Source organism: Melozone crissalis, unplaced genomic scaffold, assembly GCF_028551555.1.
Source record: "Melozone crissalis strain CALT ecotype California unplaced genomic scaffold, PUWL_Pcris_2 ptg000004l_1, whole genome shotgun sequence".
Lineage (NCBI taxonomy): Eukaryota > Metazoa > Chordata > Aves > Passeriformes > Passerellidae > Melozone > Melozone crissalis.
This window is the reverse complement of record NW_026535782.1, coordinates 36,475,551-36,492,451: the sequence shown is the minus strand read 5'-3', so window position 1 is coordinate 36,492,451 and position 16,901 is coordinate 36,475,551. Positions and strand designations below refer to the sequence as shown.

At 36.3% G+C, this 16,901-nt stretch overlaps 1 protein-coding gene across 4 annotated transcripts in view; it reads left to right on the top strand.

Moving 5' to 3' along the window:
- The window catches only part of NR2C1 (nuclear receptor subfamily 2 group C member 1), a 47,233-nt gene extending 30,701 nt beyond the window's left edge, over positions 1-16,532 (top strand). For all 4 annotated transcript variants that reach the window (XM_054277492.1, XM_054277486.1, XM_054277501.1 and 1 more), the window contains 8 exons: positions 102-192; positions 1,874-2,058; positions 5,376-5,538; positions 6,946-7,067; positions 10,075-10,214; positions 11,691-11,828; positions 15,360-15,465; positions 15,976-16,532. In XM_054277492.1, coding sequence (XP_054133467.1) covers positions 102-192; positions 1,874-2,058; positions 5,376-5,538; positions 6,946-7,067; positions 10,075-10,214; positions 11,691-11,828; positions 15,360-15,465; positions 15,976-16,150 — 1,120 coding nt within the window. In that variant the 3' untranslated portion in view covers positions 16,151-16,532. The remainder of the gene's footprint in view (positions 1-101; positions 193-1,873; positions 2,059-5,375; positions 5,539-6,945; positions 7,068-10,074; positions 10,215-11,690; positions 11,829-15,359; positions 15,466-15,975) is intronic.
- Positions 16,533-16,901: the final 369 nt, after the last annotated feature.

The following is a 16,901-nucleotide window of genomic DNA, read 5'->3' as shown; positions in this document are numbered from 1 at the left end:
ATGTAAATTGTATTCAGAAGTGGCTATCTCTATCTTCTAGAAAAAAAAATTACTGAATTTTAAAATTAATCAAAATTAAAACCTGTGCTGTTTTCTGTCAGATCAACGGGTTTACTGGAATCAGGAATGTTTGTTAACATTCATCCGTCTGCAATAAAAAGTGAACCTACTGTGCTGATGACTCCAGATAAGGTATGTGATGATATGACTGATATAACAAGTAGAGCTAATTGCTGTAATGGTATATATATGTAAGGAGAGAAGGGTGTTCTATTTGGTTAAATTAATTTTTAAAACACTCCTTTACAACATTCACCACTGTTACAAATGCCTTCTCTTTACAAGAATCCTCTTAGCATCACACAGTAAAAACACTGAAAACACAACAAAGTAAATGCCATTCCTTCACATTTTTAGGAGCCTTAAGGGCAGTATTGTTTTAATTTTTGTTTTGGGATAATCCTGACACTTGCCCTGCTCTTTTGTACAAATGAAGTGAAGCGTTCACAACTTCTTATGGCACTTTTACACACTATCACAGTGCCATGTGTAAATACGGTTGGATATGTTTTTCTCCTGAATCACTATTTTTTTGGCAAAGCTGATAAGATTTATCTCATCAACAATTTTATTTATGATCTATTTTTCCTTTGTTTCCATTTTGTTGCACTTACTGATCCACTAAAGTCATGTGGTAGCTTCTTCACATATGGCACAGTATTTGTGTTTTTCTAGCTGATATTCAATTACCTCATGTGCGAGAATGGAGATAGTGCTGCAGTCTTGCTCCTGATAAGTTGCAGCTGTGTAAGACAGGTAAACAGCACTGAAGGAGAAGCAGCATGGAATGCTGATGTGTATTGACCAATCACAAAAGAGTAAAAGGGCAGGCAGGTGTTATGCATGTGAGAGAAAAGATGTAAAGAGTTAGGAGGAGAGAGGTGGTGTTAGAACTAGCAGGTTGTGCTGTGAGAGGAAGGGGTCTGTATTGCCTGGTGCTGCTTGTGGGATTGTAACAGAGAGAAGGTGTGAAGGCTTTAATAAACTGCTGATGCTTTCTACCATCTTTGGTGCTAATCTTTTGAGTCCTCTGTCAATCAGGGGAAGTTTTTAGATAACAAGGGACTGGCACTGGTGTCAGTCGTGTGACCACTGTCTGATTGGTGCCCTGTTTTAGGGGTGAGTGACAACAAATGGTACCCTGTGTGAAGAGTGACCAATGGCACCCTCATGCTGTTTTCATGTATTTTGCTTTGCTTGTTCTGTCTGGTGTTAGCAGCAGCACACTTGTCTGTAATAATGTACTTTTTTTTTCTTTTCTTTTGCTGGGATAGAGTGGGACACATCTTACTGCTTCTCTGAGTTGCTAAACAGTACTGAATCACTTTTTTCCTTTGCAGTTTAACAAAGACATAAACACCAAAAAGGCTACAGCATAATTCTTTTTATGCTTGTTTATAAAGGTGACTTTTCATTAATTCCTTCTTCTCATTCTCCTCCCCTGTTACTACTGACTCATTTACATGGCGAAGGAAGATGCTAAAAATATAATCTAGAGCAGTCTTATATTCCTGGTGATAGACGAGTGCATAGAGATGTGAAATCTTTCTGCACTTGCTTACCATCAGTAGTATTCTTTCTGAAAGAAATAGATAGCTATTACTTTTACAAGTAAATGTCAAAGTATTCCATATTTTTGATGCAGTGCAGTGTCTGATGGCTGTATTGTGGTTACTTATGTACTGCAAACAGTTTTCTTACAGGTAGATCTTTATATATGCTCTATTCTTCATTTATGTGAAAGCTAGGCTCTTCTCTTGCAGGTTTACTGCTGCCAATTATCTGAGAATTAAAAGCTGTTCTTTTCCTTTAGGTAGAAGCATGTCAAGGAGATTTAAGTACACTGGCAAATGTAGTGACTTCATTAGCAAATCTCAGTAAATGCAAAGACGTCTCACAAAGCAGTACAGAGCTATCCATGATTGAAAATTTGAGTAATGGAGATGCATCATTATCTGAACTCAAGCAAGAAGAACAAGCTAGTAGTGATGTTACAAGGTAAGGCATATTACACTTAAAAATACTATCCTTTTCAAGGTCTCTGTCAATTCAGACCAGACAATTAGTTAAATCATCACAATGTAGGAAATTTATCTGCTTTAAAAGTAATAGTAATATCAGCATAAGCTCATGTAGAAGGTAAATATTGTAAGATTCTTCCAAGTGCAATTAAAAAAAAATTCCATTACAGAAATAAATCGTTTTAGTTGTTTGTACTTGAAATTGACTTCAGTGTAAATGTTACAGCTGATTTTCTTATCTTTTGGTTGGCCTTGCTAAGGTAGGTCTTAGTTAGGTCTTGTACTGTAGTCTTAGTACTTTGCATCATCCTGGAAAACTCGTTCTTGTTCTTAAGAGATCTCATCTGTGTTAAGTGCCTGTAACTATTAATCACCTTAAAAGCTTGAAAAGCAATTTCCTCCTAACAAGAGAAGTTAGAGAATTCTCACTACCAATATTAATGCATTCACTAAGTATCTTACAAACTTGTGTTCAGCACTGGTTTTAACTGAGCTGCTGTGGTGATCATATGTGTAAGATGTATATACAGAACATTCAGAGTTTTTCCATCAGTCACAATCCTGTTGGTTGTCATTTCATGCAAGATTCTGACTGCTGTCCCAGCAATATTCTTTTACGCACCACCCACATTTTACATTCTGTTCTGAAAGTGTGTGTGGAGTAAATCTGTTTAGGGGAAAAAGGTGGGCATATAGTGGCTGAAAAATCTGATTTCCCCTGTGGTCTCTACTGCTTTGTGTAATTGCAAGCAGATTACTTTTTTTCTGTTCCTTTCTTTATATACTGCTTAGAAAGTCAGTCTGACTTCTTATAGATGCTGATTTGGGCCCTTGCTGTGTCCTCCTCAGTAAAGAATGTTAGAATATGCCGTGTAAGTGATATTGTTACATGTGCTGATAGCCATCATTCAGTACTATGGCTGTTCAGAGAGATGTAGTAATCTTTCATTTGCTGGGACTTCCAGATGCTTATTTTTACCAACTTCAGGGTTTCTGTTCAGTTCTAAAAGTCTGTCTGTAAAAGGCATCTGGGTCTCTCAGCCAGAGAGCTTGAAAGAGCTCTGACTTGACACACATACTCTTGTCAAGTAGGTTACCTAATAGCTATACCTAATAGCTAGTTAAATATTGCTGTGAAAGGGAAGTTGTTATTCCAAGAGAAACTAAAAATTTTCTCTGAATTACTGAGTTCCCTGTCAGGCCCTATGCCAGCATGATCTAACAGACACAGATGTTTATTGAGGAAGAAGAGTTTAAGGGACTTCAGAGAGCACATTTCATCCATCCATGCTTTTCATGTATTTTATTCATTGCTTGCAGTAGTTACTATTTCAGTTTTGCTGCAAACAACTCATTGCTTTTATATTGTAATTTTATGTCCTTTGTTCTCTAATGCTTCATGATAGTATTTCTTTACAGTTTATCTGCAGTCTTATATATCTGTTGATGACTGAGCCTGACAAAAAGAGAACCAAAATTATCTGTAGCAAAGGATATCAATACAATGTATTTTAATGTTGATTATGCCTCGTTTTCTCACTTTGTGGGCTAGATTTTCATAGCTCCCAGGCAGGCTTTGTTCTAGATTCTCCTTTTCCTGGTGTTTTACCTTACAGACCTTGCTCATGGTGGGGCTTTATGTAGGAAAGGACTCACATTGCTGAGCCATGAGGAAGCAAAGCTGCTACTGCCTTCTGCTGGCTTACTACTGGCAATTAATGAGATAGGAGGGAGAAGATTTCTTTGAAAGTAACATTGAAGAATGACTTGGGAGGAAAGTGTCATGGACAGACATGGTTAACAAGTGTGCATGCCCACACTATTTTTCTAGCACTCTTCAGTCTGTGCTAGAATAAAGACAAGATAGTGACAGATGCATGTGACATGTACCTTTTGGGGAAAGGGGAAGTCTTGTTCTCTTAAATTTCTGTCCCTGCCACATGAAGAACCCTGCAGAGATCCTGGTGTTTCTTTAAAAGCTGTCACTGAGCTGCTGTGTTTGCCTGTTTTACCTAAGACTGCAGAGTGAATTATGGAAGACCTGAAACTCAGATCTTCTAGCAGGAGTCCATAGTATAGTTTCTAGAGCTGAGCCATGAATGCCTTCCTTTTGTGCCAACTTTGTGCATACCAGAGACAGAAGATGGCCCAGGTATGTCTGTATAGTCCACTTGCATATGCCCTAGTCACCCTGGTGTGTATACATCAAGGTACACAGGCTAGTGAGGCCCAAAAAGCAGTGCATTGACCATCCCAAGCCTTGAGGCAGTGTGAGCAGCTCTTTCCCTGTGATATTTCATTTGGTTGTGCATAGTCATGTTAAACAGCTAGATTTTTATTTTTTTTTAGCGTGTTAGTGAATTCATGTAGCTAGAGAGAGTGTGGGGGTAGAGAAGCTGGCCAAGTTCTATACCAGATTTTGGAATTAAATCAGTGATTTTAGACTCTGTGGTAATAAACACGTCTATAAATTGAGAATGAGCACTACATACATCAGCTTTTGTAAAGTTTTCTGGCCTCAGTGCATGAGTTTTTCATTGAATACTGTATAGAAATGTTGCTGTTCCCAGGATATGTCATCTGTCTGTAGGCAGTGATGATGTCTGTATTTTTGATTGAAGGTGTGTCAGTTGTAGTTCTCAGGTGTATTCATGAGCAGAAAAACAACACATGTTATCAAGCAGCCAAATACTGAGTAATACATCTGTGCTTGTCCTGACATCTGCCCTCTGGAATTTGTGCTTGTGACAGCCAAGAGTCACTGCCATGCAGCAGAGGGTACTAAGGGTTGTATTGAAAGCATGGGAGTGCTTTCTCTTACATATTTTGAAGCAGTCTTTTCAAATTAAGTTGAAAAATCTAACTACAACTCATTACTTAAAAAAAATAATATTTTACTCTGTTTGTGCTTCATGTCAATAAAGCCTGTAAAATTTATATATGTACTAAGTTACTGTAACAGCAGTCTAGTGATCATGTCCTCAAAACACTCATGCCAGCACTCTCAGTGAACATCACTAAAGAGATCCTGAAAAGCAAACTGTGATTCAGCAGCACAACCAATATGTCAAAACTGTGAATTTGTTGGCAACTAGTGTAAACAGGATCTGCTGCTAATTTTTGTTTCAGAGTTCGATGGAATGTCAGGAAGAGCATGCCTGCTGCCTTTTATTTTCCAAATCTCACTCTTTGAAACAGACTTCTATATACAGGTTTCAGACTTGTGCAGGTTCCTTTTAAATTGAAACGGTCTCTAAAATTAAATTTTCTTTTTGTTTGTTTGTGATCTTACAGGGCATTTGATACTCTTGCAAAAGCACTAAATCCAGGAGAGAGTGCAGCATGCCAGAACTCTGAAAGCATTGACACCAGTGCACAGCTGCTTGGGGGAGAAACAAGCATGAACATCGTGGAAATAGAGGGGCCACTACTCAGTGATGCTCATGTAGCATTCAGGGTACTGAATACTTTCTTACTGTTGACTGTTTGTAACTGTTTTGGCATAGTGATGTACAATAATAACCTGACCAAGCTTTATTTTGAATTTCTTAGAGGAGTATTTGTTCAGGTATTAGCATTAATTTCCAGTTAATAAACTGCTTTTGTTCGCTGCTTAATTCTTTGTTTGGGTGAAAGTCCTGCACTCTGCAGTGGTTTAGCTGCACTGGTTATTTTATAGTTACTTACCTTAAAAATACTGGGTAAGCCATACAAAAGGATTTGCATAGACAAAGTATTTGCATGGAGCAGAGTCAGCATTTCCTTGCATGAAGCAGAGTCAGCATCCACATTCTCACTTGAATGGGTGGATCTGATGCAATCTGCAGCTGGATTTTGAGACCTTTAAGTGAATCTGTCACTTTCTTGTTTTTGTAGATACCCTATTTTAGCATGCTAGAAATTGACTTAAATACAGTTGCTGTGTTAGTTAGCCATATATTTTCTGGATTTATTTCTCATTTTACAAGGTTGCAGGAATTCCTTCTATCTTTTTTTTTTCATCTTTTATATCCTTATTTTTCATGGATATATCAAAAAGCTTGGTCATCTGAAAACTCAGTAACAGGCATTTGGTTAAACTTTACCCCTTTTACAAGCATCTGTTTTGATCATTCCAATGAACATCTCTAATGCAAATGTCAGCATTTTCTTTAAAACTGCATTAGCCAGAACATTATATTAAAAAATATTAATTTCTGAAGACAGAATTACATGTTCTAAGCTATTTTGGGTCGAATCTCTTTCTTCACATGTGCAGGTAACATCACTAATTTTACTTACTAACTATTGTGAAGGGTCCTTTCTGATATATGTTTGTTATATTTTTTGGACTTGTGAGGAGCTGTGTATTAGGTATTTTGCTCAAACATAAAAAGATTTCTCTTGTATTTCTTTGTAAAATATTAATTAAAAGTAAAATAAAAGAAGATTATTTGTGAACTAGGATTCTCACACACACATTCTCTCTCTCTCTCTCTCTCTCCAGGAGTTGTAACTCCTCTAATGTAAGCAACTTCATTCCACTTAAAATGATTCTTCTCTCTTACTCTTTGAGAATGTCTCGGAAGTTGAGTTTTGAGATTTTCCATTTCCAGTTGTCCCAGACATGAATCTCCATGAACGAATCAAACTTTGTCTTTTTTGTTGCTGTGTAGTTATTTAACATACAGTGTGTAATGGTGTGACTAATAATGCAAAAGGGAGTCATTCAGTTTTATTGGGATTATAACTTATTTTATTTTTTCATTTACAAGAAACTCAAAAGACTGATTTCTTCCTAAATGTATTATGAAGAAAATAAAAGAACTCTTACACTTTCTTCTTTTTTTCCTACTTTTTTTTCTTTTTTTTTTCTTTTTTGCAGCTCACCATGCCTTCTCCTATGCCTGATTATCTTAATGTTCACTATATTTGTGAGTCTGCCTCCAGGTTGCTTTTCTTGTCCATGCACTGGGCACGTTCCATTCCATCTTTCCAAGCTTTGGGGTAAGTGTTCCATTTATTCACTTACGTTGTGTACATGTGCTTTTGAATTCCTGGATTTTGCTGGCTTCTTCAGGGACTTGTAAAAATATAAAACTACTAATTAAACCTGTTATAAATCTTAATTGTAAGGTAAATTTTCAGAATTAAAACTACTCCAAATTTGAGTCCAAATTCAGGACTTGGTTGGGTTTTGTAAGAAAAAGGAGTAGATTTAAAACAATCAAACACCTTCACACTGCTGCTTCTTAAATATTTTGAGAAAATAGGAATTTCTATCAGCTTTTTAATAGCTACAGCTCTGTGCTTCATCCTGATGCTTATCAGGCAATCACCAAAAAGAAGCTCCTGTCTGAAATTTTTATCCTTATAAGGTGAATTACTAGTAATAATCTTGCCTTTAATAACCTACATGAAGAAAATGGTTTGCTAGATTCAGCAGACATTCAGAATGAAGTTGTCTAGTTTCAGAAGATTTGCCAAAAATAATTTGCTCCTGTAACCAAAAGGTAATTCTAACTGTTCTTTTTATAGTTTGTATAGCATCCTGCTTCTCCATCAGAATTCAATGTATCACTTAGGTTCAGTTTTGTAGTCCATTGCTGATCATCATTAAAACAAAAATGTCCAAACTACATGGGAAAAACTGATTTATCCTATATTCGGAAGTAATTTTATGAAGATACAAATAAAGATACTGTATCAGGTCTGACACAAATGGTCGAATAAATCATGATAGTTTGTTCTCATCTCAGTGTTTCTGTTTAATTCAATATCAAAATAGCCTGTGGCTGTGGCAGAAAAGAGAATTCCTTATTTAAAATGGGGGATTGTCCCCTTTTCTAGGCAAGCTGTCAAAAGCAGGATGATCTGTGATTACCATTTATGTTTACTCAGATGCTTCAGCCAAATTATTCTACACTTTTTAAGGAAAGATACTGCATTGTGTGTAATTAAGCCTTTGTATTGGAGAAGGACAAAGGAATATTGTATAAAGTTAAAAAATAGTAGGGGTAAAAAAATAGTTAAATATGATGTTTTGTTCTGGTAGAAATTGTTGACCTGCAGAATTACAAAATGCATAGCAAATAGACATAGTACATTATGTCAAAAGGTTTTGGTTACAGAGAGACAACTGCAAATTAGCACAAATTGGTATTCTAATAAAAAATGGGAATTGCTTCTTAAAAATAAAATGTAGTACAGAAGACCTCTTTCGCCAAAAAGATTTAGCAAGAAAAATCTGCACCTGCTCTTTTTATCTGTTACTTCACAATATATTTTTCTGCTTAAAAAATGTGGAGGAGTAAGCTGCCATAATAGTGTTAATATTCACCTGTAATAGCATTTATAGACCCAGTCAAGATCATGGGCAACAGTATATAAATAACATAAATTCAGTTTCTCTTTGAAGCGCCTAAAATGCAAACTATTTTCAAGTAGAGATGTATTTGAAATTAATGCACCCTTTATAGTTGGAGTACATTATATCCTATAATTTTGGCTTTCAGAAGAGTGACTCATTTCACTTTTAAACTGAAGAGAAATTCATGGAGCATGATGAGTAATGATTTTGTAAGGAAGATGGATAATTGTACCTAGGTTGTTTCCTCCTCAGGCAACATTCTCCTTTAGTCACAGCAGGATAGTTGCCTTTGACCTAATGATGTAGTTAATAATGCCAGATATTGATTAGCTCATCTTCCTGCATGGGCATTTTTGTTCTTAAGAGAGTTTCCTACTGAAACCATCACCAAGCTGGTAACAAGCTGGTTACAGTTTTGTGAGGCTGCTTAAGCAAACTTAAGAACTGGTTCTGGTGTAACTTTGATCAGCCATAAAGATGCTGTAGTTGATATTTTTATCTACACACACAAATCAGAGGAGTAGCCAGTACACCGTATTTCCAATGGTGCTCAGCACAGTCCCTCTGATTATGTTAAAGGAGGTGAACAAAGATGTGACCAATATGTGCAGAAGCTGCATGTACAGTATCAAGTCTACCATAACAAGAACTTGATCAGAATGGAAATAGTGCTCTCAGTAAGCTCTTTGTAGTCCAGTTAAGGACGGTTCTGTGTTCACCAGTCATTTGGCATCTTAGGATTGCACTAAATCATCAGAACTGTTCCTGAAGATTATATCTGCATTCTTCAAAAATCCATTCCACTGTATTTTTGTAGTTGAAATCCTGGCTTTAATATGCTTTTCTTCTTTGATAGATCTTGTACTTCTTTTAAATTTCCATTACTTGTATTCACTGGCTAAAACTGAAACGTCTTACCTGAATTTGGCTCCTTTCTGGTGGGATTTGCTTTCTAAGGTACTGAGGTCTTGTTAAGCTCTGTGAGTTAGAGCTGCTTGGCATAACTAAAAGTTAGGTTACTAATATGAAAGTGGCTGAATATGAATTGATATCTTTTATTTTAAGCTGCAGCAAATAAATCCTTATGACTGCTATTTATACTTTGAAGTCTGTATTTCAGACCTTATTCCAAACTTGAAAGGGATGCAGACAGTAGCAGCCAGGAAGCTCAGAAGCTTGATCACACATGTTCCATGTCACCTCTATCTTTAATTAAAAAATTATACCAACTTGTCAGTTTTCAAGTGGAAAAAAACCCCAAAACCCGTGAGTCTGTTCTATGTCTAAATAGAGGAACAGTGCAATCTTTTTTTGCCCATGCATACAAATGTTGTCCCAAATCCTAAGAAAACTAGTATGGTGGAGTACACTGTGACAGTTGTCATTTACTGTAACTTCAGCTTGCTTTTGTAATAGAAATCTATCTCCTTTTAGGTCACTTAAACAAAAATGTATCGCTTTACAAAAATCACTTTAAACAAGGTATTTTAATTCTAGCATGCAAAGTAAAATGATGCGGAACTTCATTTTGGTGTTGGTTGTAATGATTGAATTAGATTAATGTTTTATGAAGTGTTCTTCAGATTTAAAAAAATGTGTGAATGCAAATGGCTGGTTTTATTAACTTATTGTGCTTTTCAATAGACAGGATAACAGCATATCATTAGTAAAAGCCTGCTGGAATGAACTTTTTACGCTTGGTCTAGCACAATGCTCACAAGTTATGAATGTGGCAACGATCTTAGCTGCTTTTGTTAATCACCTTCAAGGCAGTTTACAACAAGGTAAGGTGTATACTGTGCACATTGCAGACTTGGGGAATTACTTGATATTTTTTAAACTCTGAAGTGCACAGAAGCTCGCTATTTATTCTTCAGTTGTTATTGTAAATTTACTATTTAAAGGATTTCATGTTAGTATTGAAACAAAAGGATACTATCAACTACAGTCCCCAAGATAGAATATTTTAGCAATTTTGCAAAAGTCAGCTATTATAATATTTAACTCCAAATTTTTTTTTTTAATTTTTGTGTTTTGTATTGTCTAATAGTGTTCTGCTGTCTGTTAATATCATCAGCCCAAATTAGGAATATTTTGGGCAGCATCAGTGTTAAGAACACAGGAGTACTGTGAATATGATTCCTCTGTATGAAGGATACAAAGTAAAGAATGACCCACCTGTCCTTGTTCTTCATAGCTGTGACACAAAGCAGCTAAATGCCAACTTGGTGATACAGTTCCTTTAGATAACTTGGCTTGTTGACTTCCATGTATTAGTTTTAGTCTGCATGGAAGTCGTCAACAGATCTCCACTAAGTACACTTTGTTCCTTGGTAATCCTATGTCCTGCATCTTTGGCATATTTTTCATTTAAATGAAAGACATATCAGTTTGCCTCTTTTATGATAAGGTAATTAAAGAATTATTTCCAAGGGGTTTTTGTGATTTAAAAACATCCACAAGATCCTCCTGTAAATAACAATAGCTTAAAACAAGCGAGTCAAATAGTGAGATGTACTGGAACAGCTAACAAATCTGATTGTCTCTAGCAGATAAAAATGGAATCTGGAAATTTTAGTCTATGTAATAGTAATTTATGTTTACCAGAAAGGGTATTGTAGTAACTAGTCGCATTTTTATCGTTATTAAAAATACGTATTTCTGCCATTTAAACTGGGAATCCAGGTTGACTGCAAAGATCAGTTGTGCAGTCTGCCAGCTGCAGTATCTCCAAGAGATATCAAGTTTGTGGATGGGTTATGGGTTTTTGGGCTGCTTTGCTATTGCTGACTCAAGGGGAACAGCTCTGCACCAACCATGTTCCCCTCAGTGTAAATCAGGGGAGGTGAAAAGTTCTCCTTTCCCAGCAGTGGCATGGTCTCTGACTAAACCACCCACAAAGCTGGACACTGTCCTGCCATGTGGCACCTGATCCTTAGGCACAGAGCACAGGTCAGCATTAGCAGTGCATGCTTTACTTATAAGTAGTTCGTTCCTTCCTTCATCATTTCAAGCTCTAGTCCATGCCTCATAACTTGGAAGCATTAGCAGGAAGAGCCTAATTGGAAAAGGTGGAAAAAAAGAGAGTTAATACTCCCTAATTGCTGGTGTCAGGATTATTCAGACCTAATAGGAATTTTTACATGGCATAGATTTCCCATTGTTTGAATCTAATAAAAAATATTATTTAAATTCCAGTGTGAACACATTTTTGCATGTGTGTTAACTTGGGAATTTTTCTTACGTGTGTCTTGATTTAGATAAGCTGCCAACAGACAGAGGAAGACTAGTAATGGAGCATGTCTTCAAATTGCAAGAGTTTTGTAACAGCATGGTTAAACTGTGTCTGGATGGGTATGAATATGCATATTTGAAAGCAATTGTCCTCTTCAGTCCTGGTAAGTAATTATTCCAAATGTAACATTTTAATCTGTGCTATTTATTTCTGCATACCTGTTTCATTATATGCAGTTACTGCCTCATTTCTTGAGCAATCTTGGAAGGTTTGTGAGGACTGTAGGAAGAGGAGGGTTAGTCTTCTAATGTAAATAACTGAAGGTTGCATTGGGGACTTTTTTTGCGGGGAGAGACTTTGATTCTTTTTATTTGTAGATTTTTATTCGTGGCTGTGCCACTTATGCTTTTGGTTGTTTGGGGTTTTTTATTTTCATTTATTTATTTATTGCTTTTAATTCTTGAAAACTATCTTGAAAACTATGAAAAACTATCTGGGCATCAGTTCTCACATTCAGAATTACAGAAACATCACCTCTCCCCCACACAGACAATGCATAAGCATTTCTGGCAAATGAGCACCACAAGCATTCACTTATGTTATTATTTCTGTTTTCTAAACAGTATTTGCTTAATGTACTCTCAGTAGCATTACTAGACATACATTAGACAGTGAAGGTAATACAACTTTATTTCCCTTCTGGGTGATTAGTGTACAATAGGGAGGAAAGAGTCCTCTGGTTATGGTAGGTACTTACTGAGTAATTACACTGTGTATCCCATATGCCTGGATGTAGAAAGATACAAAATTAATTTTCTTACTTGGAAGTTGCAAAATTAACTTTTCACAAAAGGCGTATAAGTATTGTATCAGCATCCTGCAGGCCTTAGATTTATCATTCAAAATTGGGATTTAATACAAAGCCAAATCAAGTCTTTTGATGAAAGAAAAATGTGCAAATCTCAAGTACTTCCTCTGTCTCCAAGAGTTTTTCACTCTCACATTTAGAAAGTGTGGTCAGTTACTCCGTTTCACTTTAGAATGGGTTAAAAGCACCAGTATATTCCTTAATCTTATTGCTCTGCCTTTTGTAGATGCTGATGTCCTGTAGAAAAGATTGAAGTGGATGTTAAAATGCTCACAGGATCTTAATGACCTCTGTCAGTAGTGTAGGACATGGAGGAGATCTGGGTGTTTGGTTCTTGTCAGTTCTGTAGGGTTATTAGATCCAAGAAGAACTTTCTTTTTGCATTCAGTTACAGTTCACCCTTACACAGAAAAATTAGTTGAGCTGAGAAAATCTTTTAGAACTTGGACACTTCCAAAATGTAAATTTTAAGCAGGTTTTCTAATATTGTGATGTTCTTGCTTTGCAGTTTCCCTCAGATTTTCATTGTCTTTTCTATATGTAGTATCTACCAGTAAAAGTGGCAGCATCAGCAGGAATTCATGGTATTCATCAGTGTGCAAACAAAACCCTGCATATCTTATAGTTACCTATATATATATATATATATATAATTATATATATATATATTTATTGCAGTATAGAAGACTTCTGAGATGACAGACATTCATGCAAATAAAAAGTGATATGAGTAGAGTCAGAACCCTTCAGAAAAGATGATAAGCTTCCAGAGGAATTCCTATTGTGATATTTTTCTATTGTGGGTCACTGAGGAAAATCAGATCCTGGGTGTTTTACTCCAAGACGTAATCCTGCTGTCAGTCCTTATGACCAGGAGAGTCTTGCGTGGTTCTGTGTGTTTGCTTGTACAGTTCACTGTATCACTGCAACACTTTCAGTGATAAGCAGGACTCACCATTAAACCCACTCAGTTTAAACACAATGTTAAGCATGCTTGAAAATCTTTGCAGTTTTCCTTTTCTGCTGAAGATTGAACAGTTCCAAATACACCATTATTACAGAAGAGACTTTCTCTAAGTGGATGGTTGGTGGGTGTTTGCTGGTTTAATTTTAATAAATAATACTTGCAGGAGATAGAAATCTTTTGCAAGTGTTCTTACCCCAAAATAATCCTTTTCATGGCATTCCTATACAAAGAACTGTTTTGTTTCTTTCTTTGGGAAAGAAACAAAATTATGGGAGAATGCCTCAAGTCCATTTTTTAAGAATTATGTCCACTAGGATTTATGATAGAATCCTCTGGCCTGTGTGGAAAAATCAATCCCATAAGACACCAAAAAATACTTCTTGAGGAGCCTTGCACTTGCAAAGTAGTACTTACCTATTTGTTTAGTCTGAAGTTTGTGTCCTTACAATTATATTTGACAACACAAAAGGTAGAAGAAAAAATACCTTGGAAAATACTCTAGTCCAGTCACATGATTGAGAGAAATTTTCTTTAGCTGATGTTTTCAAATTCACATTACTAATGAGTAGTTGCTTTAATGGCAATGTGTTGTTAGGACTCTTGATCCTTAAGCCATATAACAAAATCTTCCTACATGTGAGAGTCATGTTTGAGGTACCTTGAACAGAAGGGATGACCTGGCAGTGACTCACAGGCCAGAAATAATAATTGCAGGGATTTTACTGCTGTGCTGCAGGAGGGGGCTGGGCTGTGCATGCAGCAGAGCCCTAAGATAAGAACCTCTGCTTTAGTAGGCCCTGGTGGTTCAGCTGTGCCAAGCCAGCTGTTTGATTGCCACAAGACAGCCTTGGACAAGGAGATTATGTAAAGGGTGTGCCAAGACGACTTGACATCTTTCTAAATGGCTGCAAGTGTACAAGCAGTGGTCTTCAAAAAACTCTGTCCAGAAGCTGACTTCTTGCTGTGTTCCTGACATGCCTCTAAAAGCAGCAGCACAAAGTGATGCATTTTGCATGTCAACTCTAACTCTTCATCTACATGATTTATCATGCTACCATGACAGTAAAATTTTTACATTCAGATAGATGGATAACAAAATTACATACCATGTAGAGAGTTCAGAATTACTACCTAATAATTTCTGAGAGTGACTTGGCGGTAAATTGATGTCCTTCCATTTTAGCAACACTTACATTTTGTGTAAGTTCAAATCACTGCTAAAAATTATGATTAGCACATTAGAAATTTTTGTACCAAATAGTTGGAAAGAACAGTCTGCTACATACAAGCCTATCTGAATTCAGAAAGCATTTGGACAGTGCTCTCAGGCACAGGGTGTGATTCTTGGGGTGTCCTGTGCAGGCCCAGGAGTTAGACTCAATGATGGGTCCCTTCTAACTCAGCATATTCTATCATTCAGTGTGTTTTGTGCATGTCTTAGGAAACAGTTCACAGCTTTTTATTCTGCTTCTTCCACTGATCTTAATTTTATACTTCACATTTCACCTAAATATTACTTGTGCATCCAGTGTTCCAGAAAGTGTCAGTGTGTTGAAACAATCCTGTTTTACTGCTACACAGAGAACAGAATTGTATCATCAAGACTGACATAAACATTGTAAACACTGAATTTATTGGAACTCTTTCAAATGTCTGGGTTTATTTATGGAAAGTTAAGTAAAATATAAATGTAAAGAAAGAGAAATATAAGGGGGTGAAGTAGTGTCCACAACTAAAACTAAAGTTGCTGCAGCTACCACATAATTATTTCAGTATGTTGGCAACTGGATAGTCTGTATGGATGTTAGTTCATTTTCTATAGAATGAGTACAACAAAGAAGAGGGTGTTTTTTTTTCAGATCACCCAGGTCTAGAAAATGTGGTACAGATTGAGAAATTTCAAGAAAAAGCTTACATGGAGTTCCAAGATTATGTAACAAAGGCGTATCCGGATGATACCTACAGGTCTGTAAACTTAGATGCTTATTTGATTGATTCTCTTTTCAGAATCACTGATTTGTACAGTTTTTGATGTAATAGATATATACATTTTCTTCTTACCTCATTAAAATTAAGGAATTACCTTTAGAGCACTTAAAATATTATGCATGTGGTCAAACATATTATGTGTAGTATTTTTCATCTCATTATTACTTTCTAAAATTAAATATCCAAAATAAATATTAGTAGCATGCAATTTGAGTTGCATCTTTTTGGAATATTTCCTTATTTAGTCTCAATCCAAACATACATAGTACACGTAGTTGACAGACATTTGCACATTTTCTGTACTGTTCATAAATTTAATGCTATTCTGATTTAAATATTTAAGCCTTTAATGAACTAGATATGGTAAACTTTGACCAGTAGTGTCCCTTGTAATTTTTTTCTCTTCTTTTGCCAATAATATCATGGAGAACAACAGCAAAATCTGTGATTTACTGAGTAACGCTTTTCACCAAATTTATTTTCCAGGCTATCTAGACTTCTTCTGCGATTGCCTGCTCTCAGGCTGATGAGTGCTGCCATCACTGAAGAGCTGTTCTTCGCAGGACTGATTGGCAATGTTCAGATTGACAGCATCATCCCATACATTCTGAGAATGGAGACAGCAGACTACAACTCTCAGATCATAGGTCATGGTGTGTAAAAGGAGCGGTCCAGGATTCTGTACCATGGCAATCATGGTGATGTAAATGCATACCCTGTCTCCAAGAGATGGTCGTAAGCCTTCCAGTGCACCTTTCCAAAGAAGGCTCATATTCCTCCTTTCCAGTACACTTGGGAAACGTGGTGGAGTGTATTAGGATATAGGATCCCTTCCTGTTCTTCATCTGTCTTCAAGGACTTGTAAATTAACTTGCTATCTGAAGAAGGTCAAGAATTGTCCATCCTATTTTTGTAGGTAGACGGACTTGGAATATTTGTTTATGAAGTTCAGGCTTATGAGGAAACTGAAGAAGCTTTGATTGAACTAAGGTATCTCAACTTAGTTTGATGTTTTAGACAAATAAATTAACTTTCCTCTCTGAGCTTTGTTTTCAGTGTTTTGCTGCTAGTTCTTTTTCATGTATCAAATGGAAAATACATAATCAAACACCCTGAAAAGGCCAGTTTCCATGCAGACAAGACCCAGCTTAATTTTGGCTGTTGTTTTGAAGAGTGATTTTTTTCCTGCTGGATTAAACACTGGATACCATACCCCAAGTGCAGGGAAATAGAAGACATTCACATTTAAAAATATTCTGATGTTAACATTGATGCAGCTGATCAAAACAGAAGCAGCAAAGAGTCAGTAGTGACTGTTTTGCAGATGCAACAGAATACTATATTTTAACAATAATGTGGTAGACATCAACTGTTTTATACTATGAAAAACTAACAGAGAAGTGTATACTGCA